This window comes from Corvus cornix, chromosome 3, assembly GCF_000738735.6.
Source record: "Corvus cornix cornix isolate S_Up_H32 chromosome 3, ASM73873v5, whole genome shotgun sequence".
In the NCBI taxonomy this organism is placed as follows: Eukaryota; Metazoa; Chordata; class Aves; order Passeriformes; family Corvidae; genus Corvus; species Corvus cornix.
The window spans coordinates 83579191-83603795 of NC_047056.1; the positions used below are offsets into that span (position 1 = coordinate 83579191).

The window sequence follows — 24605 nt, forward strand, 5'->3', positions numbered from 1 at the left end:
TTATATAAATGTTTGTTCTTGTTTCCTCTGTATCTCTTGACCTGTGTTTATGCTTGTGTGTCTTCTCTGGATTGTGCTCTTTCCTTTCTGTACATGCAAACTTCTATACCATGTGTATTACTATATCTTTTTCCCCTGAAAATTGAGGAATGCAATTTATTTGAAAGTGATTACAATATATGATGTTAATCCCTATTAACTATTACATGGTTGAAAATTAACCAGTAGTTTAGCTGTGACAGACTAAAATACCATAAAATTGTATAATCTGATAATACTCACTGCCATATCAGTGGTTCATTTAGTAGTCTTGTACAAAACTTCTGAAATCAAGTTATCAGCCATCTTTAAAGACCAAAACAGACAGTGACATGACAATAGAGAACACTAGCCTTGACATTTGCAAAGGCTTATTTTTAAAAGGAAACATACATGAAGAAATTTATCCAGCTTTTGCCATGGAACCACTGACTAGTGTGAATAATGCTCTCAAATAGGTCATACTTGACAGAGTGCCAGTGAATAAAACTAGAGCTATTTTGGAAGCTAACTCATGACATATGTCATCTAAAAGGATGGGGAAAGCAAGCCATCATCCTAAGGCTATATTTTTCTGGTTGACACGGCAGGTCTAGAATGTAGAACCAGAGCAGAAGCTGATATTGTGCTGCTGGTGGATGGCTCATGGAGTATCGGGCGGCCAAATTTTAAAACCATCAGGAACTTTATTGCCCGTATTGTTGAAGTTTTTGATATTGGTCCTGACAAAGTACAGATTGGTAAGTTCTCATATGTTGGAGGGAAAATGGAGCATAACTGCTACAAAGGCACATAATAACTGAGTAAATTATGGCTTTTTTCCCAGGTCTTGCACAGTATAGTGGTGATCCCAGGACAGAATGGAATCTCAATGCTTACCGAACCAAACAGTCTTTGTTAGAGGCTGTAGCCAACTTACCATACAAAGGAGGCAATACTCTAACAGGTATGTCACAGTGCCAGGATTTTACTTAAGCTCCAGTGAAAACGATTCCAGTAGCTGACCCTGAAATTAAGTGAAAACAAAAGTGCCCGTGATGAAAGGGAGTTAACAGTTCAACTCAGTATGGTTGGAAGATAACAGATCTAGCATAGGCTTATAAACTCAGGAGAAATCTGATAGAAGACATTTTGGGTGATGAAGAGCTTGTGTTGCTGTTGCGCCTGTGAGAAGAAAGAAGGTCATTTCCATGTCAGGGTTGGGATGAAGACAACCAGGAACCAGAAGAAAGGCTGGTGGAAGTCAGGAGGTTGATGCTCAAAGGGTAAGAAGGTGCTGAATACTATCAGTTGCTGAGAAGTCTAAATGATGGGCTGCAACTTGATTCAAAATGCTTCTAAAGGGAAGTAAACTGTGGAACTGTTGTCAGAGTAAAGTCACTAGGATGCAACAATCTCTTCTACCATGACTACTATATGAAAATAGTTTACAGTGATGGTTACTTTCTTTGTGTCATGCTAGGAATGGCCTTGGATTTCATATTAAGAAACAACTTCAAGCAAAATGCTGGCTTAAGGCCCAGAGCTCGCAAAATTGGTGTTCTCATCACTGATGGCAAATCACAAGATGATGTAGCCATCCCTTCAAGAAAACTCAGAGATGAAGGAGTGGAACTGTATGCAATTGGTAAGTATTGTATGAAGAGATGGCCTGCAGCAGCCCCCTCCTGCCCATCTGCTAAACGCAGAGAAGTGGCCACATATAAAAGTATATAAAAGGTTATTCAAAGAACATGTTTAGGGACTTAATTGCATGGTGTCATGCTTCACAGCCATAATTTCTAACAGGTTTTGCTTTCTTCTTCTCTTGTAAGGTATTAAAAATGCAGATGAAAATGAATTGAAGCAGATTGCAACGGATCCAGATGACATCCATGCTTACAATGTTGCAGATTTCCCCTTCCTGGCTGACATCGTTGATAATGTAACCACGAATCTATGCAACAGTGTGAAAGGTCCAGGTACATCACATTTTCAGTCTATTTCACCCTTTTTCCATTTACGTGTTTGCATTGCTAATTCCTTTTTATTACTTATTGGGAACACTCTGTTAGCCGTGGGCTGTTTTTTCAGCTGCTGGTGTGAGGAAGTTGTGCAGTCCACCTAGACTACCCTGCAGGGGTTCTTCCTTTCCTTCCAACAGTGACTATGTTATAACTAACGCAGCATGACATTGCTGGATGTGCCTTCTTTTTCTCCCCAGAATCGTGAAGTGTCTTTCTTAGTGTGTCAGCTTTTTACTCACTGTGGCATGTTGTTTGATAATACTTATCCAACGACGAAAATTTTAGCAGCCCTGCTCTTTTCAGGTATTAGTATCTGACAGCCCAAAACCAAGGCTGGGCATGGAAAGACAGTAATGTTAGCTGACGGTTCTTCAGTGAAACACTGGTGTTGAAAGTGGAATAGGAATTACAGGGAACTTGTTTAGTCTTGAGTGTGTTAAGGTGAGCTATCTCTTCATGCAGTTGTTTTAAGAATTCCTGAGGAAAAAGAAATATAAGCAGCTACACCAAGTGGATTTTTTCACTTTTGTTAAGATAAATGAATATGTTTTAAATTTGCTTCACTCTTGCAGGTGATTTGCCAGCCCCTTCAAATTTAGTTATTTCTGAAGTGACACCTCGTTCATTCAGACTGAGATGGAGCCCACCTCCTGAGAGTGTTGATAGATACAGAGTTGAATATTATCCTACCTCTGGAGGTAGCCCTGAACAGGTTAGTATTGTATGTTCATCTTTGACATCATCCAGGATAACCTTGGACTTCCACATCATAGTAATATCATTCTGAATTTGTGCTGTGTGTGATATAACAGCAAATTAAAAATGCTCCTAAGGTCTAGAATATCATGCTTTGGTAAATGATACACAAAATTACAAAAAATAGGAGTATATGTATGACTTTGATTATTTTAATATCATGAATCCAGAAGTAAAATATATTTCTTATAAAGAATTGTCTTCTATTTCTAGTAATTCCTTTATTTCCATATTCCACTGTCATATATTTAGTTGAAATATGTCTGTACCAGAAATTTTCTGACCATACTCATGGGTAGGCCCACTGTCCTTTTCACGCATTTTCTTCTTAGTAGAAACAAGACAGTGGGGGATACAGTTTGTAAGAAGTGCTTAGATTAACACTATATGACTCCAAACTGTTTATTGCACAGGATCAAACTTATCTTGTGGTTATTACTTCTCTACACAGAGAGCCAGTGACTGGCAACCCTTGGTTCTAGGAAATCTGAATTGCTCATTATGCTTTTTAACCAGATAGAACACTATTTAGGAGAATGAAGTGTTTAGAAGAATGAAGTTAGGTGCCTCTGAGTACCTAGCTGTGAATTTCCCGTCTCTGAATGTGGCTTTTAAATCTCAACTCATGTTTGACTCATGGAGAGTTCAAGATTTGGCCTTTGATTAAAGTTTGAGCTGTCGTTCCAGTGCACACTGACTTTATAATTTGACTACTTCCTGGCATTTCTGTTCTGCAAGGTGTTGCTAATGCCTTGTGCTGTAACCATCTAGATTATCCTGGATTTTGAAATTTTTCCCGAAGCGGTCCTTTTCCCCTCAGTCCTTTCTTTATGTTCATTAGTAATATAGAAGTGTAAACCACGTGTGAAATCAGAATGCACTGTAAGTGATGCTAAGTAGATCCAGCTCAATTTGAAACAAGTCTCTGTCTGAGATTTCCCTACAGCTTGCTTTGCAAAAATGGTATATTGTCAGACAAAACGTATACAAAATTAGGACCAGACTTTATTTATCTCCTTGTCATTGATTTCTGCAGTTTCACTAGGAATGACTGCTTTTCTTAGAGATAAGATTACAAACATGTTTCTCTTAAAGTGATTAACATTGCTTCTCTTGTAGTTTTACGTAAGTAGGATGGAAAGAACAACAGTTCTGAAAGATCTGCAACCTGAAACAGAATATGTGGTTAATGTGTTTTCTGTGGTAGAAGATGAAAGCAGTGAACCTCTGATCGGCAGGGAAACAACTTGTAAGTTACAAATGGATCTTGAATAATATGTTAACAGCCAATTTGGCACCTGTTCAGCAGAACTTTTAGCACTATGGGTTTTCTTCTTAGCAGATGCAAAATATTTAATTTGAATTACTAAACCGTATTGTGTTACTCTGGTTGTTCAGAGCTTGTTGTTCAGAAAACTTCCCCAAAGTGAAACTGCAATGTGGTAGAATATATTTGTCCCAGCTTCTTTCTAGGCCCAAAAACATGGTTGTACAAAACTAGAACAACAGACATGAATTACAAGACAGAGTTTATAAATTCCTGAAATCTAATCATAAACAAATGCTTACTCCTTCATTTTTATGCTAGGTAATTAATTCCTGCTATTACCAGACAGAATTATTTCTAATTAGCAAAAGCCAGTTCAAGACAATTATGCCACTTTTATGAGTTAGCTATATTTCTCCTATGAGCTGTCTACATAATTGATTTCAGGTATATTTATGCTGAATGCAACATAGGGTCACTCTTCTGTCTCTTTAATAACATTGAATTTTTGCTGTTCTTTTTATTTCTTTTGTATTAGGCTTGTCAAAAATCCTTAAAATACGTGTATAATTTTTGTCAAGTCTCTGTTATTTTTTGATATGGTTTTATGGAAACTTTTCCTTATTTAATAATTTGAGAAATACAGAAAACAAAGAGAAAGGACAAAAACTCTCTTTGTACAGACTCCCAGCCAGTCATATTGTTTCATACTAGAATTTTCATGTGAGTTAATGTTGCTTTTTAGAAGACTAAAGCGTTCCAGTGCAGACTTGTAAGAGTTTTAGCTGTGTATGTAGAAAATCTGTAGCCACATTCAAAATATGACGACCATTACCTCATTCATAAACTAAGAATTTAAATACCACTGTTTGCAGATCACCTCTCTACTACCCATAATATGCCCTAATATCCAGGTACAATATTCTCAGTGATATGACCTGTGATATTAAATATGAAGAAGCTGAAAGAAAGAAATTAATATATATTTTTTTATTTGACAGTGCCAATCTCTTCAGTTAGAAACTTAAATGTTTATGATATTGGATCAACTTACATGAGAGTGAGATGGGAACCTCTTAATGGAGCTACCGGTTATTTGTTAACATATGAACCTGTGAATGCCACAGTCCCAGCCACAGAGAAAGAAGTAAGAGAATTTGTCTTTGCTACCTGTACTCTACCAAAAATAAATTAAGAAAAACTGTTAGACTATCATAATAGTCAAAAGACTGGCATGTACTTCTTCAAGTGCAGTGAACTTACTGGGATATTATATACAATGACATCAGTCAGGAAATTGTAAATATACTGTGAATCTCACAAACAAAATTCCCTTGAAGTTAAATCATTGCTTGCTTTTCTGCCATTGCTTTCTTCAGTTTTTAAACACGGAGTGTTATTTTTCATGTGCAGATGCGTGTGGGACCATCAGTGAATGAGGTGCAGCTGGTAGATCTCATCCCCAACACCGAGTACACTTTAACAGCTTACGTATTATTTGGTGATATGAAGAGTGACCCACTCACCACACAGGAAGTGACATGTATGGGCATCTTGATTTTTGCTTTGTAATTGCTTCAGCAACATTTAATTTTATTTCATGCAACAGTTTTCATATAATCTGTTTCATTTAGAAGACCACCTTAACCATGTTTTATGTATTTTCTAACATTCATACACTTCCCAGAGATCTCAAAGGCAATTTCAATGAAAAGGGTCCAGCTACTAAAAGGGAAACAAAATAATTTTTAACTTGAATAATGAAGGAAATCGTGAGATCACAGTGTTTTTAAAAGGTCTCGATTTTGCTTGTATTAATTTAGAAACCCTGTTCCTGAATTCAGACATCCTCTTAAGTATAGAAAATACTGAAGAAATATGTCATATAAAAAAAAAAAATAGCTCTAAAAATGGCTTCCTTTTTTATACCTTTCCCTAAACAATTCCTATTGGCAGAGGCATGCTTCTGGTCTAGATGCATGAAAGATGGCTACTTTTATGTCCTTAAAAATTTTAAACAATTACCCATAGATGAAAAGTGGCTATTGTCACCAAAAGTCATGGTCTTAAGCCCTGATACTTCTGGAAGTATTGTAGTCATAATTTACAAATGTGAAACTAGCATAGTTTATAGCTATTTTGCTCATTGCTGGGAAAATAAACTCCTGAACTGTCTCATCTAATGCCCAGGACAATGAACTTCTCAGAAAGTGGTTGCTTCCCTTCACTGAAAAGAATTTAACTGAAAGACATGAAGAGAATTCACTTCCATCTGTGAGAGACCTATACCTCTGCTATGAATAGCATTCACTTACTACTACCATTATTTTTACAGTACCTTTGCCTGGACCCAGAGGTTTAACAATTCAGGATGTTACTCACAGCACCATGAATGTCCTTTGGGATCCTGCCCCAGGAAAAGTTCGAAAATACATTCTAAGATACAAAATAGCTGATGATGCTGATGTAAAGGAGGTAAAATATTTAAAGTACAAGGAAAGAGTTTTACTTTGAAAAGTTAGATTACTAAAATAATAGTAAAACTAGTATTATAACCCACCACTGAGAGTAAAGAACACCAGTCCATGGTGATTTCAGTCAGGAAAGGGTATTGATTTCTTGGAAAATGTTTGATAGATTTCTTCCTCCTCCTCCTCCTGAGAGGAAAAATCCTTAAACTGACTGGAGAATTTTAATATGCTTTGGTAAATAGTAGTTTCTACTCTCTGCTTAAGTATCATCTTCCCAAGGTCTAAGAACAGCTTACAATTAAGAGGACAGGATAGTGGAATAAAGGTATGTTAGCCCCTTTGCCTACTGAGAAAACATGTGTGACGATTGTTAGAGATGTCTTTTAGCTATGTGCAAGCTTTCCTTAATTGCACTACTAGGCATAAACCAGCTCTTGGAGAATTAAATTTGTTTTTTTAAAGGAAATAGAATTTTCTAAAGGTTCAGTCTGCATCCTTGTTTCCAAAGGAATAAAGCACTGAATGACCCACAAGTACTATGTGTATAATAATGTTTTGCAAGGGAATTAGTAGGGAACACTCAATATTCAGGTGTAAATTTAAGGGTAAATGGCAAAACTTAGTGCGGAATACTTCTTTGTTTTTCAGTGCAGGAATTTCTGCAGAGTAAGAAAATAGAGAAATTTACAATCCTTTAAGTCATTATTTTTATTCTTAGGTGGAACTTGACAGACTCAAAACAAGCGTTACTCTCTCTGACCTTTCCTCCCAAACACTGTACAATGTAAAAGTTGTTGCTGTGTATGACGAAGGGGAATCCCTACCAACAAATGCAGAATCTGTCACTCGTAAGTTTTCCTAATAATCTTTCTTGTGGTTGTTTTTGCCTTATGTTTGATTTAAGTGATGTGTGTGTTGCAATATGTTATAGAGTTTAGATGGAGCTCTAATTTAATCTGAGAAATACTTGCACTTGTAGCATTATCTGCAATATGATAAACCACAGGAATCTTAGATGAGTTGTGTCTTACTGCAGTGAACACTGACATCGCAGTCTCCAGAGATGTGAAGAGCAACTGAAGCAAAACTATTTCTATTTAAAGACTGAAGGAGAAGTTTAGGTGTATAACGCAGTACTTGTGCTCGTCGCACGACCTCTGGTGTGCCCCAGGTCAGAGACAGTCCAGCTGCGTTCTTCTGTGTGTTGCAGAAGCGACTTTGGCATCAGGATGAGTGCTGCTGACTGAGCTAGCTAGCTGGCTTCTTTGCAAAGGGAACATGGCAGGAGCCGATGGGATCGGCTCACGTTAGCTCGGAGACAAAGGAAGAGAGGCTGTTCTGGTCTGGCTCCTAACAGGTTTATTGTTAGAAGTCTCGCAACCCGAACAAGCTGGGAAGGGATGGAATGCGATGGGAATGCTCCCCAGAGGCTTGTCCTCAGTTTTATAGAGAGTTTGAAAACCGCGGTGAAAGGGGAAAACAACCAATAAGTTACAAGCCAGGGGGAGGATACAATTCAACAAGAACCACTGGGGGAAACCGAGAGGCGGGAGCTATAACAAAGAACCAGCGAACAACCGAGTAACCGAGAATTTTCCCGAACGGGGGGAGGTGGCTTGTACCCGGGCACTGCCCAGGGGGTGTGGCTTAGGCTTCTGAGCCGCCCCTCAACCCGCCCTCTGAGTCTGCCTCGTCGGGAAACTCGATCCAGGGGATGGGCTGGGATTGATTGGCATCACGCTGCCCCAGCCCCGCAGTGGGCTGGGTCACTGCAACCGGAGTAGAATTGGTAAGAAAATATGAGGACAGAGGAAAGGTTTATCAAGTCTATGTAGGAATCTAGGAAAGTGAATAAGAAGCTGTGAATAAGAAGTTGAGCCATATAATAGAGGATTAGAGAGATATGATCCTGCCTCTGATCCAAGAGAGGTTTTGCATAATGGAATGCTAAAGCAGCCTTTATTTTTAGAGAATCATAAAGGCAGCTTTTAAGTAACCTCGACAAATAGAGGCAAGGAAATGGAGTTGCACAAGCTGTAAGAGCTGATCTCCATACAGGAGATGTGACAGACTGAAAGGAGAAAGCAGGTATCAAGGAAGTTCTCATCCTGATCAAGGCTTAGGATTTAAGAAGACAGTTAACCAGAAAAGGTACAATATAAAAGAGTAATATTACCTTTTCACTGCCCCTCCATCTGGTGTGAAAAAGAAGAAAAACCCATGAATAGTCTGTCTTATTTATTCTGCTGAATTTTTAATTTGGTAGTCTGATGTATTTAAAAATGTTTGTGAGATTTTCTGCTTGCTGTTGTGCTAGTCTTTGTTCTATACCTGTGGTTTTGTGTGAATATGTGTGTAAGGAAAGAAAAGGAAAGCTCTGCCAAAGAAATTATTTTAATTCTCTGGTTCTACCTATTTACGTATTTCTTCCCAGTGGCTATAATATTTTGCTTCCTTAACCTACAGTTAACCACTGTGAATTCTTTCTAAACAAGTGGTGACTTATTTGGCTTATACAAAGAATTTTAAGATTTGTGAGAAACTCATGCAGGAACTTGACCTGTGTCTATGGGAGTTCATATTCACTCCATAGAGCTCCAAAATGTAAAAGCCAGGGCTTCAGTTGTTTTGAGTAGGCATGTGAGTTGTGACCTCTGCTGAGGTCAGTAGAGCTATGTCTATTTTATCAGGCGATGACCTAATGATGTGACCTTATGAAGGATGATTTGCCTAGTGTAAGTGGACTGGGTTATACTATAGGGCTTGATTGTAGTCATTAGAAGCATGGTAACTGAGAGATGAACATTCTACATAATCTTCTAAATTATTTTTCTGAGTAATTCCTTTGTTTAACTGTATTTATTTTGTAGTTACATTTTGTGGAATATTTTTCCTTTTCTCATAATAGAGCCTGTGCCAGCACCAGTTAACCTCAGAATCACAGATATAACCACAAATAGTTTCAGAGGTACTTGGGATCATGGAGCTCCAGATGTCTCTCTATATAGAATAAAATGGGGACCCTATGGAAGAGAAAAACAGGAGGTAAGAATAGACAGCCACCGTATGCTTTTGAGGGCAGTCTCACAGAGGGTGTATTATTAAACTCAGAAATGTAATTGATAAATGGCCTACAACTTGCAAACCCTCTTGTTGTGCTCCATAGAAATCCAGTGAGAAGGTGTAGGACATATACTTACAGCCACTTGCAGTGATGTTACTGAGTGAAAAGTTACTCAGTTCTATCCCACTCTGTTTGCCTGTTTCATTTGTATGTTTTGGTTTTGTTTATTTATTTTTTTCCTTTTTCTTTAATTTCTTCACAAGACTATCTTAAATGGGGATGAGAATAGTTTGGTCTTTGAAAATTTGAATCCAGATACATTATATGATGTCTCAGTTACTGCCATCTATCCTGATGAATCAGAAAGTGATGAGCTCATTGGCAGTGAACGAACATGTAAGTAAATAAAGGGATTCTGCATGTTGTTGTTCATAGTTATTAAAACAGAAGGCATATACATACAAGAATTCTGAAAATTCTTTCTACTTTTTTCCTAGTACCCTTGGTACCTATCACTACACAAGGTAAGAATCTGAATTTCCAGGTACCATTTTATTGAAGGAAACTCATACCTCTCTTTTTCTAAACTGTGACGAATGTTGACATTAAAAAACTGAGATCATTTAATAAATATTATTGTGTATTTGGGAGAATACTAAACACTAGATTACCACATGTTTATTATTTTACAAACATTACAGTTTATGTTCCCCTGTACTTAATACATTCTACTCTTGATCAGGCATTCATGCAGCCCTAAAACTGTGAATGAAGTGTTTGTCTCTGCTCTTTGGCGAACTTCATGTTTATTCTTTTCTTTATTATGCTTCTCAGCCCCAAAGAGTGGCCCACGAAACCTTCAGGTGTACAATGCAACTTCCCACAGTTTGACTGTGAAATGGGATCCTGCCAGTGGTCGAGTGCAGAGATACAGGATCATTTACCAGCCTATCAGTGGGGATGGCCCTGAACAGTTGGTAACTAATTTTGAAGTGCTAAAGTTATTCAACCTTAAATGAACCTTCTGCAAAGTAATCCATTAGAATAATTTCTTTTCAAAGCACAACACTCTAGATATTAATCACCTTTTGCATGAAGATTTGTATTTATAGTGAATAAGTATATACTCCCACCTTTTTTTTCTCCCCTTTCAAATCCAAGTTAGAATACTCTTAATTGAGCAGCAATAACTTTGGATGCATCCTGTTTTCTCAAAAATCACGTAATCATAGACTCATTTAGGTTGGAAAAGATCTTTGAGATCATAAACTCCAACTGTTTATCTATAGAGAAAATTAAAATAAAGTGCATTGAGAAATAAGTCAATCAGCATGCAAGGCTAAAAGTCACAGATATAAGTGTCACAACAATATGAACTACCATGACTACTTTCATAGTCCAGAGTTTTCCATTGTTTTCATAGTGTGGTTCACGTGCTATCAGAGGACTTTGCCATGAAACATGCTGTGAACAGCTGAGACTGTCTTTTGCCACTCTAGGGTCAGAATAACCACCCAGAGGTAGCAGTTTCAAAAAAAAAAATCCATGTAAAAAATGTGCTAATGAAGTATTTAAGGTATTTTAGACTCTTAATATGATGAGAACCTGTAATGCTATGGAGAGACAGTACTCTGTGATCAGCCAGCTTCCCTGTGTTGTCAGCAAGAACTGTTTTGACTACTGGCAGCCTACACAACACAGCCTGGGAATGGTAATTCGGTCATGCTGTTTATCAGAAGTGTGTGCTACTTAAAAATGCCCTATTCTGTAGTGGGAGGCTGTTGCGGTTACTGTCAAATGAGTCACAGAAACAGTCTCAGATGAGAGCCACATTCATTTAGCTTGCTCCTGTAATTGGAGATCACACATGTTCAGAAGTATATCTAGGAATATTTACTTTAGAATCAGTTGGATATTTACACACACATTTTAACTCTCTTCTGAACAACATGCATTTGGGTTGAGGTAACTGAAATGTGTATAAGTAGTTGAACAAAATTTTAGTGAGAAATCGCTAGAGGAATAAGGAGCAGCAATAAGTTCAATTAATATCTAATTAAATGCTGGTAGTGGAGTAAAAAGAGAATTATGATCATTCTCTTGAAATCTGTGCAAAGAATATAGTTAAGAGACTTAATTGCTTACGGCTGGATAGAATCAGGAAGTAACAGTTGGAGAAAATACCTCTAAGGAGAGCACACAGAACTCTCATACTCTGTTCATGGCATTTAATGTCTGTCTTCTAATGACTTGCTGTCATATGATCATAATTCCTTGTCTTCTTTTGTTACTCTGATATTTTATTAAACTGTAGATGCTGGGTAGGCAGTAGAACAGTCCCCACCAAGGTACTTAAAATAGAATTTCTGGAGGGCTTTTATGTCTGACGTTTAATGGTCTCAGCACCAAGAAGAATCACAGGTGATTTGAAGATAGGTCTGCAAAAACTGCACACAGAACTGCAGAGAACATGATGATTTAGGGTTAGGCTTTGAAAGGCAACCAGATATGAAAATGTAGAGGTAGCCATGATGGGATGATAAAAGCATTTGTGCTTTGAAAGGAGCTTTGTCCACTTGAGTACAAAAAAACCCTTTGATTGTAAGTTAAAATAGTCTGCTTGTAAAATAAAATAATCTACTGCTATGAAATGTGAAGATGTGTAAATGCTTGCTTGTTATCAGTTCTTCATCAACAGTTGATTTTAACTGTTATGCTGAACACACTAGCTGAATAGGCTTTGAAAATGTGCAGATAGTCTTAAAAGTACAAAGAATGATGGGGTATATGCAGTTACAATATAATTTGTGCTGGTACAGAACTGGCAGTTGATGTATAATTGTGGTTGTATGCAAGGTCGGAGATTTTAAAGAATAGTGGCTTTGTGTCTAAACTTGCTAAAACCAGTATGTACTAAATATTACTACTGTTCAATGTCTGCTGTCAGTGTCAGTCACAAGAGCATTGCAGCATTTGATACATCAGAGTGTTTTCTACTCTGCATCAAATGCTTGCGTTCTTTACTATACCAGTAAGCATAAAAGAGACAGTATAAAAGGGATTTTAATATTTTCCTTTTGTTTTGCTGCAGACTACCGTTGGAGGACGACAGAACAGTGTGGTGATTCAGAAGCTGCAGCCTGACACACCATATACTATTACTGTTTCATCAATGTATGCAGACGGTGAGGGGGGACGAATGACAGGACGAGGCAGAACCAGTAAGTAATTTCTTCATGTCTTCTTATTAGGTACAAAACAATATTGATGTATTGCTTTTCAGAAGAGCTGAGAAAAATTTCTTAAGGTGAAATACATCTCATCTGTATTTGTCATTTGTCCTTTGGTGGCTTTCAAGTTTCTAAAGTAAGAACACCTGTCAGTCTACTGGCTGTAGAGAAATCCTGGACCACTTTGACCACCAGCCTTTGACTGGATTTTTACAGTTTTTACAGCTGAGAGAAACTCTAATGTTACTATGGAACTTCTTCCTCATTTTAATTTGCTTAATTGTTTTATGCCATAATGCAGTAAATGCCTTAAAGCATCTGAAGACATGTTACTCTCATATATGTGTACTTTTAAGCACCTTCAGTTGAGAGGCTGACCTTTAGAGTGTGCACTTTAGGACTCTACCATTTTATGTTGATGCATTCTTTTGATCCTGCTATAGAAATCACAGAGTGATTTGCTATCAGACACACTCCAGGTGTAAAAGTCATTTCAATACATTTAATTAATTAATTATCTAACCATAAATTTATTAATTCAGTTGCATTTACTTTAATTATGAGCTTGCAATGGAAAGTCAGACTAAGCAATGTATTTGGTAAGGATTGAAGAAAAAAATCCTAATGTTCTCATTGCATAATTCCAAAACGGTATCCATGAATAAATTTTTCTAACTAGCATTGCTTATGCTGTTGGGTGGGGCCGGATGTTCTGATTAATGAAGACAGATAAGGTTTAACATGAGCTACTAAACCTATTTTTAACATTTCCTAAGGATACATTACAGAGGTATGGTCTGACAGCAAAAATGAGAGAATAGCGTTCCACATTTCTGACAGGTCATTGATCTGTTTCAGAACCCCTCACCACTGTGAAGAACTTGCTAGTTTATGATCCAACCACCAGTACTTTGAATGTTCGATGGGATCATGCAGAAGGAAGTCCTCGCCAGTACAAAGTGTTTTATGGTCCTACAGCTGGAGGTGCAGAAGAAATGGTAAATTCTTCATGTGGATCTCACTAACCGTCTCAGATAAATTACAGCTCATGGTGCTAGTGAGAGAAATGCTGCTGAGAGAAGTAGATCTTGTTTGCCTATGCACTGGCTTTTTTTCTGTTCATAGCCACCCTGAAGAAAATGCACAGCACTGCCATGAAAGTTCCTCCTATATGTATTACAGATGTTTGATTTCATATAGTAGACCATCAGTGATTAGTTCTTAGCATGGGATTTAATACCAAACACAATTTTTTATTTCTTTATTCCTAGGGCACTATGTGTGAGTGTAAAACTGACTTCAGGGTGTACAAAAGGTTATAAAGTTAGCAGACCTAATTTCTACCCATTTTTACTGCTAAGAAATTATGTGACTGTAATGTCATGTGACTGTAGTGTGAAATGTGACCGTTTCACAAATGGTATTTGTGAAAGCAGAAAAATGCACATTCTAATGTCCTCAAATTATTTAATTACCAAAGAGCTAAAAGAATCCTGAAAATATGAAATCCTTGCTGCAGACTAGGGAATATTGTTTCCCAGTTGTGATTCTTTTTCTATATGACTGCAATTTAATGTGCCCATGAAATGAGTCGTACATGAATGCCATTGTTTCAATAGCAACTAAAGTACTACTGACGCCAAATATTCTTAAATGCTGTGGAGTTTTATTTCCTAACATGAGCTCTTCATTACATGTTTGTTTTTTTGTTTTGTTTTTTTGATTTAGTGATATTTTAATGCCTCCGAGCTGCTAAATAGTGGTCATTAAAGAGATCACTGCAGATTCTGCTACTTTCATTAGTACAGCAGGATCTGGACCCAAAAGTGGAAAGAGCTATAAGGGATTATGTAGGAAAGCATAGAAATAATTTGTATTGAGTCTGAGACAGAACATTCTTGAAAGGCAATTCCAGAAGATACCATGAACCATGTTATTTTAAGCTTCACCTTTTGTAAAGTTTTTATCACATCCAGTCTGGAAATGAGATATGGTAGGGGAGTAAGTGAGAAATAAAACAGCTTAATTTTTTTTTTTTTTTGGCGTGTTTTTGTAAGTTTCTTGACTCTTCCTTTCTTTTTAAATTTGTAGACCACAGTACCAGGAAATACAAACTATGTCATCCTGAGGACTCTTGAACCCAACACACCTTACACTGTAACTGTGGTTCCAGTTTTCCCAGAGGGGGATGGTGGACGTACCTCTGACACTGGACGCACTTGTAAGTAAAATAGTCCTTTCCAAGAAAATACTAGGATTTTTTTATTAATGGCCTCAGATCATTAGAAATTGATTTTACATCAGAAGTGGAAGTTTATTTTCCCTAAAGCTAAAACATAAGTGCCAAAAACTCTGTTTACCTTCTTGGTTATTGTTGCAGCTCCGTAATTTATTCTGTTTCCTTTGCTTTCCTTCCTTTCCTTTTTTGTTTTCCTTCCTTTCTTGTGGAGACTTTCAGTCCACTTATTTCAGGGAAGTTCAGCTGCAAAGTTGTGCAGCACATTTACTGTTTACTTCACAGAATAGTAAAATTTTAATTGTAGTGCTAGTAGCACTACCGGTGAACAAACAGCAAATATTAGTGTTGATCCATGCTAATGTCCACACCATGTACTTAAAATTTTCCAGGAAGTTTGAGCTGCTAACGTCAACTTGACATTATACATTACACATTAAAATGTGTAGTTTGTGACTATTTTTCACACATGTCTGATCAACAGTAGGATAACAAAGTGTTATGATCATACTTTCAATTTGCAGTACAAGCACATACTTTGCTGCCTGGTACGGAAGTTTGGAATGACTAAACATGGAGATTCTTAGCTTTGTAAATTTTGGGCTAACAAAAGTAATGTGTTATCTTGGGCTGAGGTGCTTTTCAACTTCTTTTGAGCACTGTTGTAAATTCAAGTAGAAATATAACTTACACAAGCAACTTTGTAAAACTTAATTTAAATTATCCTTGATCTAGTGGAGAGAGGAACACCAAGAAACATTCACGTTTACAATCCCACACCAAACAGCATGAATGTCCGATGGGAACCTGCTCCAGGTCCAGTACAGCAATATAGAATTAATTATGCTCCACTGACTGGCCCAAGGCCATCAGAATCTGTAAGTAATTTAGCTTTTATACTATGAGTCAAATGTGTGCAGAAAATATTGCTTCCTTCAATGAGTGTAAAAAATAATAGTAAACTCAGGCCAACTGTCTGCTCAGGAGAGTCTCTACTGAAAGCCCAGTGTTTATAGGAGTCTAATCCATTGTTAAAAAGGCTTAATTTGGTGAAATGAAAGAAATAAGAAATAAGACTCCCATTTAAAACTCTGTATTGAGGATATCATACCGCAGGTAAAGATGAATTAAATTAAGCCTTTTTTTTTTTTTTTTTTAAGAGAGTAGGAGACAACAAATATTTATTAGGAATTATGTAATTATGAAACCAGATGCCAGGTTTATGTGATTTTACCACTAAACCACCTGCTTACCCCAAATCATTACTGTTTAGTGGGGGTTGGTGAGCAGTGAAGTCTGGATATGGGTAAAAAAGTGCCCTACGGGTATGAAGTAAGAGTTCTTGGGTTTGTGTAGAAATAAGTGCAGTTTTAAACTTCGACCATGAATGTACTTATGCAAAATGTACACCCATATTGTACACGTAGATGTACATGTTTTTATGTAAGGAATTCTAAGGACTTTTTATGTCCTTTATATGTCAGTAAACTGTGACTGAATTTACTTTTTTAGTTTTTGTTAATAAATGTTTCTCCTTTTTTTTCTGAACTATTTTAATGTAAAATGAAAAAAAATAACAATTCTATTTGCAGACTGAGAGCTCCTTGGTTGGTTTTTTTTTTCGCCTGTTAGTGAATTTTCATCAATATTGCTTGTTTATTTTAAACTTGTGTGTTTTTCTTGGACAGTGTGCAGCATGGTCATGTTCCAAATTTTTCTATATTTTATTCAAATTGTTTTCTAAAAAGAAATGGTATAAGCTGAAACGTTATTTATATAGATGCTTTTTGTTCCTGTTTTAGATTGTGGTACCAGCCAACACTCGTGATGTGATTCTGGAGCGCTTGACTCCTGACACTGCTTACTCAATAAATGTTATAGCTCTGTATGCAGATGGAGAGGGAAATCCAAGCCAAGCACAGGGAAGAACATGTAAGAGGCAATCAGTACTTGTGTTGTGAAATATATGTCAAAATTGGTGTGAGAAGAACTTAAAAAATTGGTTACGATTACAAGTAATGTGAGCCATTTAGTGCAACCCTGAATTAATGCGTCTGTGTTATGGCTGCAGCAATTGCAGGCCTCTGTGGCAGGAAACTTTTGCTATGCTGTCTGTCAGTTGTGGTGCTTGAATAATTAGCAACGTAATTTTCAATCGGGAAATAAGCTTAATTTGAATGTGTTAGACTTTAAAGGCTGTTCTCAAAATCAAATTACAGGCAAATAACGATTTATCTTTTGTAAAGAAAAAATAGCATATTAAAATGGGTAAGATTAGTTGTCAACAGAAAAAAAAGTGTTCATGTTCTGTCTAACATGGTAATTGTATGTGTTGGCCTCCTCAGATGTTTGGTTTTTTGCTGCAGACACCTAAACACCAAAATATCCTTGTTATAACTTCTCTCATAGGATCTGGTTGGCTGATGCTTAGCTTCTTTAAAATTCATACTAGAAATAACATGTACAGAACCTGTTGACAGCAATAATTTTGCTTCTTCTATGTTATCCCTGTGAAATCCCCATATTCATCTAAAATTTGAAGATGTGACAGGCTATAGTTATACTTGTCCGCAGGAGTTTGAGAAGCAGAATGTATGTAGATGCTCACTTTGCACATCTGGGTGTTCTCTCCCTTCCATTTTGCTCCAGTTCCTCCAGCTGGGCTCTCTTTCTATTTAAGACCTTCAGGCACTGCCATATTATCATTGATTTAATCTCCCCATGTATATTTATTTATTCAGGGTTTCAGGAAGGGCCCTTGACTTTGGCTTCAGGGCAACATTTGAATTGATGAGGATAGCACTGAACAAGAGGTATCATACCCCATACAACCTTCTGTATTTTCATTCTTTAGTGCCTCGCAGTGGTCCAAGGAATGTGAGAGTATTTGATGAGACTACAAACAGCCTTTCTGTACAATGGGACCATGCTGATGGGCCAGTCCAGCAGTACAGAATCATTTACTCACCCACTGTGGGAGACCCTATCGATGAATATGTAAGTTCTGTAATTCCTTAGTAAGCACTGAGGTGTTCTCAGCCAATTCTTTAGGCTACAGAAAAACCGAGACACTTGTTCTACACGTAGTACACGTTGCAGGCTCCATGGCTTCTCTGGACATTGCTGTAAATGTTAAGAGGCCATGGTTTGTAGAAAACAGGTTTGGTTTTTTTTTCATGAAGCTGCAGAACATATATGGTTTAAAAACAAATATGTGTGTAAAATAATGTTGAAAATGTGAGTCACACATTAATTAGAATATTCTGAACAGAATCTGCTTCCTGGCATTTTGTTCAAATGTGATACATTTGAATAGCCATCTATTGCTTCATACTCTATTCATTTCGAAGTCAGTGTGCTAAAATACAGAATAAATATGAGTCTGCATTTTATAAATTGAAGAGAGTTAACAGAGTCTAATATGACAACAATGATAACTTTGATTCAGCATCTAACTTGCTATTCTAAGTTTCAGTATGAATTGTAAGCGTTTGTGTTTCATTTCCTGCAGCTTAATGCTAGCACAAGTTATTCTGAAGCTTATAAAATTCATGGAGTATTTATAGCAAAGCTAAGCTCAGATCCTGCGGAGGTCAATGGCAGAATTCCTGCCAACTGCCACCAGCCAAAACGACATGTATAGAGCGCTATTTAAATGCTATTATTGCTTTTATATTATTGTATAGCACATGCTGAAAATTCACTGTTCGAAAATTCCCTACTGTACTTGTTAATCAGGGCACACATATTTGTCAACACACATATCTTCTTTGCAGAAAAGATTGGACAATCCACAAAAACAGCAAGTCTCAAACAACCAAAAATTTTACTCAAGTATTCATAGCAAATGCTGACTGGCATGTGCTTTTGAGATAGATACCTCAAGTTACTTCCCATAGTTTCAGTGCTTTATGTCTTCCTTATGGAGCAGGGTCACTTTTGGGATTATACCTACATTTTCATTGGAAGTCAGCAATAGTGCATGGCTGCATAAGGAAGTTGAGGAGACTGAGGGATGCATAAATAGAGATATTTTTATATGTCAATATATTTAGAGCTTCCTTCTCAGAATAACCTATTTCTGCCAAGAAAACAAACACAACATTATGAATTTTACCTTTCTATGAGGGAAGAGTACTGAAATCTTGGTGAAGAACTGCAGCATCTCAGTCTGATGTGAGGGTTGGGACTGAAGAGTCAATTTGATTTATGTTTTTGTGATGGCCGCAGTGTTTTGTAATTCAAAATAGCAAATACTGATAACTGTTTACAGGCTATAACCCTTAAGGTATCCTGAATGAATTTTTCTATGGTGGACATAAAAAAGAGTGTGCCAAATGTCAGAACAAATTTTTGTTTCTGGCTACTGTCATTACTGATCAGTTACAAGACTCTGAGTGTGTTCAACTCTGTTTCTTGTGTGTTCTAGACAACAGTTCCTGGGATAAGGAATAATGTGATACTGCAACCACTGCAGTCAGATACGCCGTACAAAATTACTGTTGTTGCTGTGTATGAAGATGGAGATGGTGGACAACTGACTGGAAATGGCAGAACTGGTAATTATAGTTTTCATGTGGTTTATTCTTTTTTATGTTTAAGACATATTCCTTGAGCACTTCAACATTATTAAGGCTTCATTAAGTTAATTAAGTCCTTGATGTGATTGTTACCTTGCAGAGTAACAATCTGCATTTCTAAAGACTGAAAAACAATTACTAGCCTAATTAGAATGGTTTTCTTTCTTTCTTTTTAGTTGGCCTGCTTCCTCCTCAAAATATGTATATAACTGATGAATGGTATACACGTTTCAGAGTTTCCTGGGATCCTTCACCATCCCCTGTTCTTGGCTATAAAATTGTATACAAACCTGTGGGTAAGAAAACTTGTTCATTCTGAGTACACCACTTTGAGAACAGTGAGTAGCTAATGGCAGACCAGAGTAGAAATCATATGTATTAAGAAATGTTTGTGTTAAAGGATCTATTTATTTCCTTTGTTTACCGATTTTCATGAAAACTCTAGTCTTATGATCAGTATTCTATAATAAACACAAACTATCAAAGGCAGTTTCATACATTCACAGGGATTGAATTGTATAGTTAAAACTTTATACAGTGACCTGATTTGTTTTTCACCTCTTTAATGCCTCTTGTTCTTCTAAGGCTATGAACTGGTGTGTATGAGATGAGTATTGGACAGGTATTTGAATACTAATGTCCTGAAGAACCTTTGTTTTATGTGGCCTTCAAACAATATACATACCTTTCTAGAAGCTGAGCACAAACATTTCACAATAGTTTGTAGAACTGTGTATGTTCTGTTTGCAACATTGTAATATGCTAAAATTTAAGAAGTCAATATGCTTTGTTTTAAAAAAAAATTAGGTTAACATTTACTGATGTGTAAGAGACGGAATAATTTTGTAGCTCATGTAATCATGATTCTTTCTCTTTCTGTGTTCTTAATGCTTCCTTTCAATCCAAGGTTCAAATGAGCCCAGGGAGTTTTTTGTGGGAGAAGTGACTTCCTACACTTTGCATAATCTGTCTCCCAGTACTACTTATGATGTGAATGTCTATGCCCAGTATGATTCTGGAATGAGTGTACCTTTGACAGATCAAGGCACTACATGTAAGTCAGAAGGATTTTGTTGTAGTCATGCTGGATACATATGCTCGTCTGAGACAACATTGATTAAGAGAAGATTTTGATGGCTGGTTGCTGGGAAGCCTGTGCATTGTCTCATGGAGAATACTTGTCATCTGTCCATGATGTAGATCTTAAAAACACGAATCTTAGAAACAGTAATGAAGATATATTTTTAAGTGATGACTTGATGAAATAAAATTTTCTAGTTTACTTCCTAAAATTTTGTTAAGCTATATTTGGAGTCAATCTTTAACTGTCTGCAGGGTACTACAGAATCTAACCATGTTACTAAGTGGGTCTAGGCTTTTTGATACTCTACTTTTACCCCTTAGGAATGTCCGGTGACTTTGATGATGGCCTCAGCTAAGAAACTTCTAAAAATTTCTTCACTTATGATGAATCAAGCATCCTGACTCAGTACATTCTTTTCAGACTGCCATATATATGAGTCACATTTTCATTTTTGGAAGTTTCTTATTTTGTAAAGATATCAACTTCATGTGAAAACTTGTAAAATGAGCTGTTACCCAATATGGGATTTGGAGCCTTTGTAAATAGCTAGGTGGGGATCTGTAGGATGTAAAATAAAGAGACTTGACTAGAATTGCTCTTTCTTTATGCAAATATTTTTAAAAATCAAGTTCCAGACCAGCACTGCTAATATAATTTTCATTTTGGTGTGCTTTACCTATTACATGCTATTTTCCAGAGAACAATTTCTCTCTTTCTCTTTTCATAGTATATTTGAATGTCACTGACCTAACAAGTTACAAAGTGGGTTGGGATACTTTCTGTATCCGGTGGTCACCTCATCGGTCAGCGACTTCCTACAGACTGAAGCTAAGCCCAACTGATGGTAAGTACATTCTATTTTTAGCATTTTCTGGAAACATATTGTCTTATGTCAGTGACAGCACCACTTATTTGGGTTGATGGCAAGCACCAACCATAGTGATACATCTGGTTGGGTTTTAAAGCTATGAACATAACCTGTTTTTCTTGGGTGGTGAAAAAGCTTCAAAGAGGAAGTGCTGCTTATTGTCAAGTGAACCTACATCTACCCAGTTGCCTGGTTCCACATGTACACTGCAATTGTAATTTCCAGTGTGCTCCAGGGTTCATAATAGTCACACAATTTTGGTCTAGAAAGGCTGTTACGGGACAAGAATAAGACTGTCGTCCCATTGTCTCCCCTCAAGAAGTTTCTTCATTTCTACACTTATGTATAGATATATGAGAAGGGAAGTAATAGGTTCTAACTTTCTTTCCGTTGGGATTTTTTGGACAGGTTCCAGAGGACAGGAAATCACAATTCGTGGGTCAGAAACGAGCCACTGTTTTACTGGCCTCTCACCAGACACAGAATACAATGCTACTGTCTTTGTTCAGACCCCTAACCTTGAGGGACCTCCAGTCTCTATGAGGGAGCATACAGGTAGGTAACAGATACTGTGAACTTTCCGTTTTAGCTATAGAATTTGTCCTGCTTCAGCTGTAGAATAAAATTATTATTTCTTTTCAGTCCTCAAACCTACAGAGGCACCAACTCCACCGCCTACACCTCCTCCACCTCCCACAATCCCTCCAGCTAGGGATGGTATGTTTATTTCTAGAATTATTCAATATTTTTATGTAGCTGCTGTACTACTTCATCGTTTACCTCAATTTTTCATAACTTTAAGTGAATTTAAAGCCAGCACAGAATTTCAGGGAAATGAAGATTGAGACCTTTTCTAATGCCATCCCTATTTTCTAGAGCTTTACTAGACTTCAGCACTTCCTGGTTTAGAACAGCAAGATGCAAACCTTTGGGGAAAAAATTTTTGATATTCTATAGCTCTGCAGAAAGTCTATGAGATTATCTGCTCTCAGCAGATAATTTATGTTTTATGGTAGATGATCAGAAAAAAACGTAATTCAAAACATTTACATTTTATTCTTGAGGTCTTTCACATTTCTTGAAATTTTCTTTGATATATTTTAATAAATTTTTTTGTGTAGAGCATTCGTCATCTGCCAAGTTGACTGTGTGGTAGTAGACATTTACTAAATATTTGTCATTCTTGAATTTTTGAATTTTGAAGTAATATTTATTTCATGGTGATGTGGTTGATGTATTTTAAGCATTCCTTTTCTTGGACTTTCAGTATGCAGAGGTGCCAAAGCAGACATAGTTTTCTTGACTGATGCTTCCTGGAGTATTGGTGATGATAATTTCAACAAAGTAGTGAAATTTGTTTTTAGTACAGTAGGAGCCTTTGATCTAATCAATCCTGCTGGAATCCAGGTAGGTTTGTTATTCCCATTGGGTACATTCTGGAGGGAAATTGAAGATGAAGATGAATTTCTACTTTCTTGCAGAATGCTGTCATATTTTGAATTAGATTGTTGTACAAAACGTATATGGGTGTGCATGCCTATTATTTAATAAATATATTTGCAATTTTATAAATACCAGGGAAATCCAGTCTATTTTGAGAAGTTAATATTCTGAAATACAAAAGTTACAGTGTGTGCAAATCCTCCAGGTAGAGAAGCTGGGATGATGTATGGTAAATTTTATATTTTTGTTTATTTGTGTAGGGCATCAACAACTGGCACATATCCTAGATTTTGTCTCTGTCATATCAGAAATCTGTTATAGAGACATTCTGACTTTTGATTGAGGGTTACTTTTTAATTTCTTAGTGTAGAAAATGAGTCTTGTGCATGCCGGGTCCAGCTGGCCTGCTGTTGCTGAGCTCCCTAGAATACTAATGCACTAAATAGCAGAATCCCTTTGAAAAAGGCACTTGCAGATGTCTTTTCATGCTGTGATAATGTGGGTCTGCTCCACAGTGGGCATAGTAAAAGTATGAAAAGGTCCTCTTGATGAATTAGTGCATTTTGAGAGAGTAAACAGTAATATCTAATGAGATTATAATAGATTTTCAGCAGTACCAGGCTGATCATAGTTATGTCAGAGTAACTTCCTGTCAGGCTTCTTACCATAAGCATTGCACCATTATCAGTTTTCTTCTACTTGTAGGAAGCTGGATGAAATCACTGTCTAATTTCCCATAACCATTTCTCTTTCACTAGATGAAATGAATGACATGAGGTCTGAGAGAGTTTCTTACATGGTATTTCTGGAGAAAGCTGCAGGTGCAATGCATTTTCTTTGGTCAGAAGGCTGACAGGATATTTGCATTGTTAAAGGTCTGCTTTTCATGTTCTAGGCATATTTTTAGTAATTTAATTCCCTATCTCTAACTTTCTAGACTTTAAAGGAAAAGATCTCCTTAAATTCACTCTGTCTCAGACACTCTTTATCATTATAGCTTGAATCTATACTGGGTAGTTTTCTTTTCCATTTGTTTTTTGTTTAATATTTTTTGCTTGCTATGTATATGGGTCCCCAGCCTGGAAACAGAGAAGACAATATAGGTGACAGACACATGTAAACACTAATGTTTAGTAAAATAATGAAGTCACATACCTCTTGAGGTGCAACAAGCTAAGGTTTTGAATTGAAATTTAATAATTTTAAAAGGGGAATTTACTACAACAGATGTGAATATATACATACAGAAATATTTCTATTCATCATTAAAATAGTATACTATAATATTGCAAGTTTACAGAATATTAAAAGGAGAAAAATAAGAAAAATATTTAAAGATTATTTAGGAATAAATATTCGTGATTGTATTTCAGTATTTAAGGCAAGACTATACACTTATGTACGTATCCGACTTTATTGGCAATTCTATTGACAAATGCTTTTTTATTCCTAAAAAAACAGCTGGAAGAAGTTTAATAGATACTGTACATCTGCTCAGAAGTAGAGAATAGGCATATATACCTCACCATAGTAATAGCAAGAATTTGATCATATGCATTTA

General features: G+C 36.6%; 1 protein-coding gene across 6 annotated transcripts in view; it reads left to right on the forward strand.

The window, feature by feature from the left end:
* The window catches only part of COL12A1 (collagen type XII alpha 1 chain), a 101254-nt gene that overhangs the window by 42020 nt on the left and 34629 nt on the right, over positions 1-24605 (forward strand). For 5 of the 6 annotated variants that reach the window (XM_039568520.1, XM_039568522.1, XM_039568524.1 and 2 more), the window contains 27 exons: positions 630-779; positions 866-985; positions 1502-1666; positions 1854-2000; positions 2618-2757; positions 3921-4050; positions 5070-5215; positions 5482-5611; positions 6404-6543; positions 7258-7387; positions 9448-9584; positions 9867-9999; positions 10101-10127; positions 10438-10580; positions 12695-12824; positions 13692-13831; positions 14925-15054; positions 15805-15947; positions 16872-17001; positions 17924-18066; positions 19499-19628; positions 19826-19945; positions 20557-20703; positions 21461-21577; positions 22010-22156; positions 22244-22318; positions 22869-23008. In XM_039568520.1, the coding sequence (XP_039424454.1) occupies positions 630-779; positions 866-985; positions 1502-1666; positions 1854-2000; positions 2618-2757; positions 3921-4050; positions 5070-5215; positions 5482-5611; positions 6404-6543; positions 7258-7387; positions 9448-9584; positions 9867-9999; positions 10101-10127; positions 10438-10580; positions 12695-12824; positions 13692-13831; positions 14925-15054; positions 15805-15947; positions 16872-17001; positions 17924-18066; positions 19499-19628; positions 19826-19945; positions 20557-20703; positions 21461-21577; positions 22010-22156; positions 22244-22318; positions 22869-23008 (3530 nt within the window). The remainder of the gene's footprint in view (positions 1-629; positions 780-865; positions 986-1501; positions 1667-1853; positions 2001-2617; positions 2758-3920; positions 4051-5069; positions 5216-5481; positions 5612-6403; positions 6544-7257; positions 7388-9447; positions 9585-9866; positions 10000-10100; positions 10128-10437; positions 10581-12694; positions 12825-13691; positions 13832-14924; positions 15055-15804; positions 15948-16871; positions 17002-17923; positions 18067-19498; positions 19629-19825; positions 19946-20556; positions 20704-21460; positions 21578-22009; positions 22157-22243; positions 22319-22868; positions 23009-24605) is intronic. The other variant, XM_039568521.1, reaches the window with a different exon arrangement.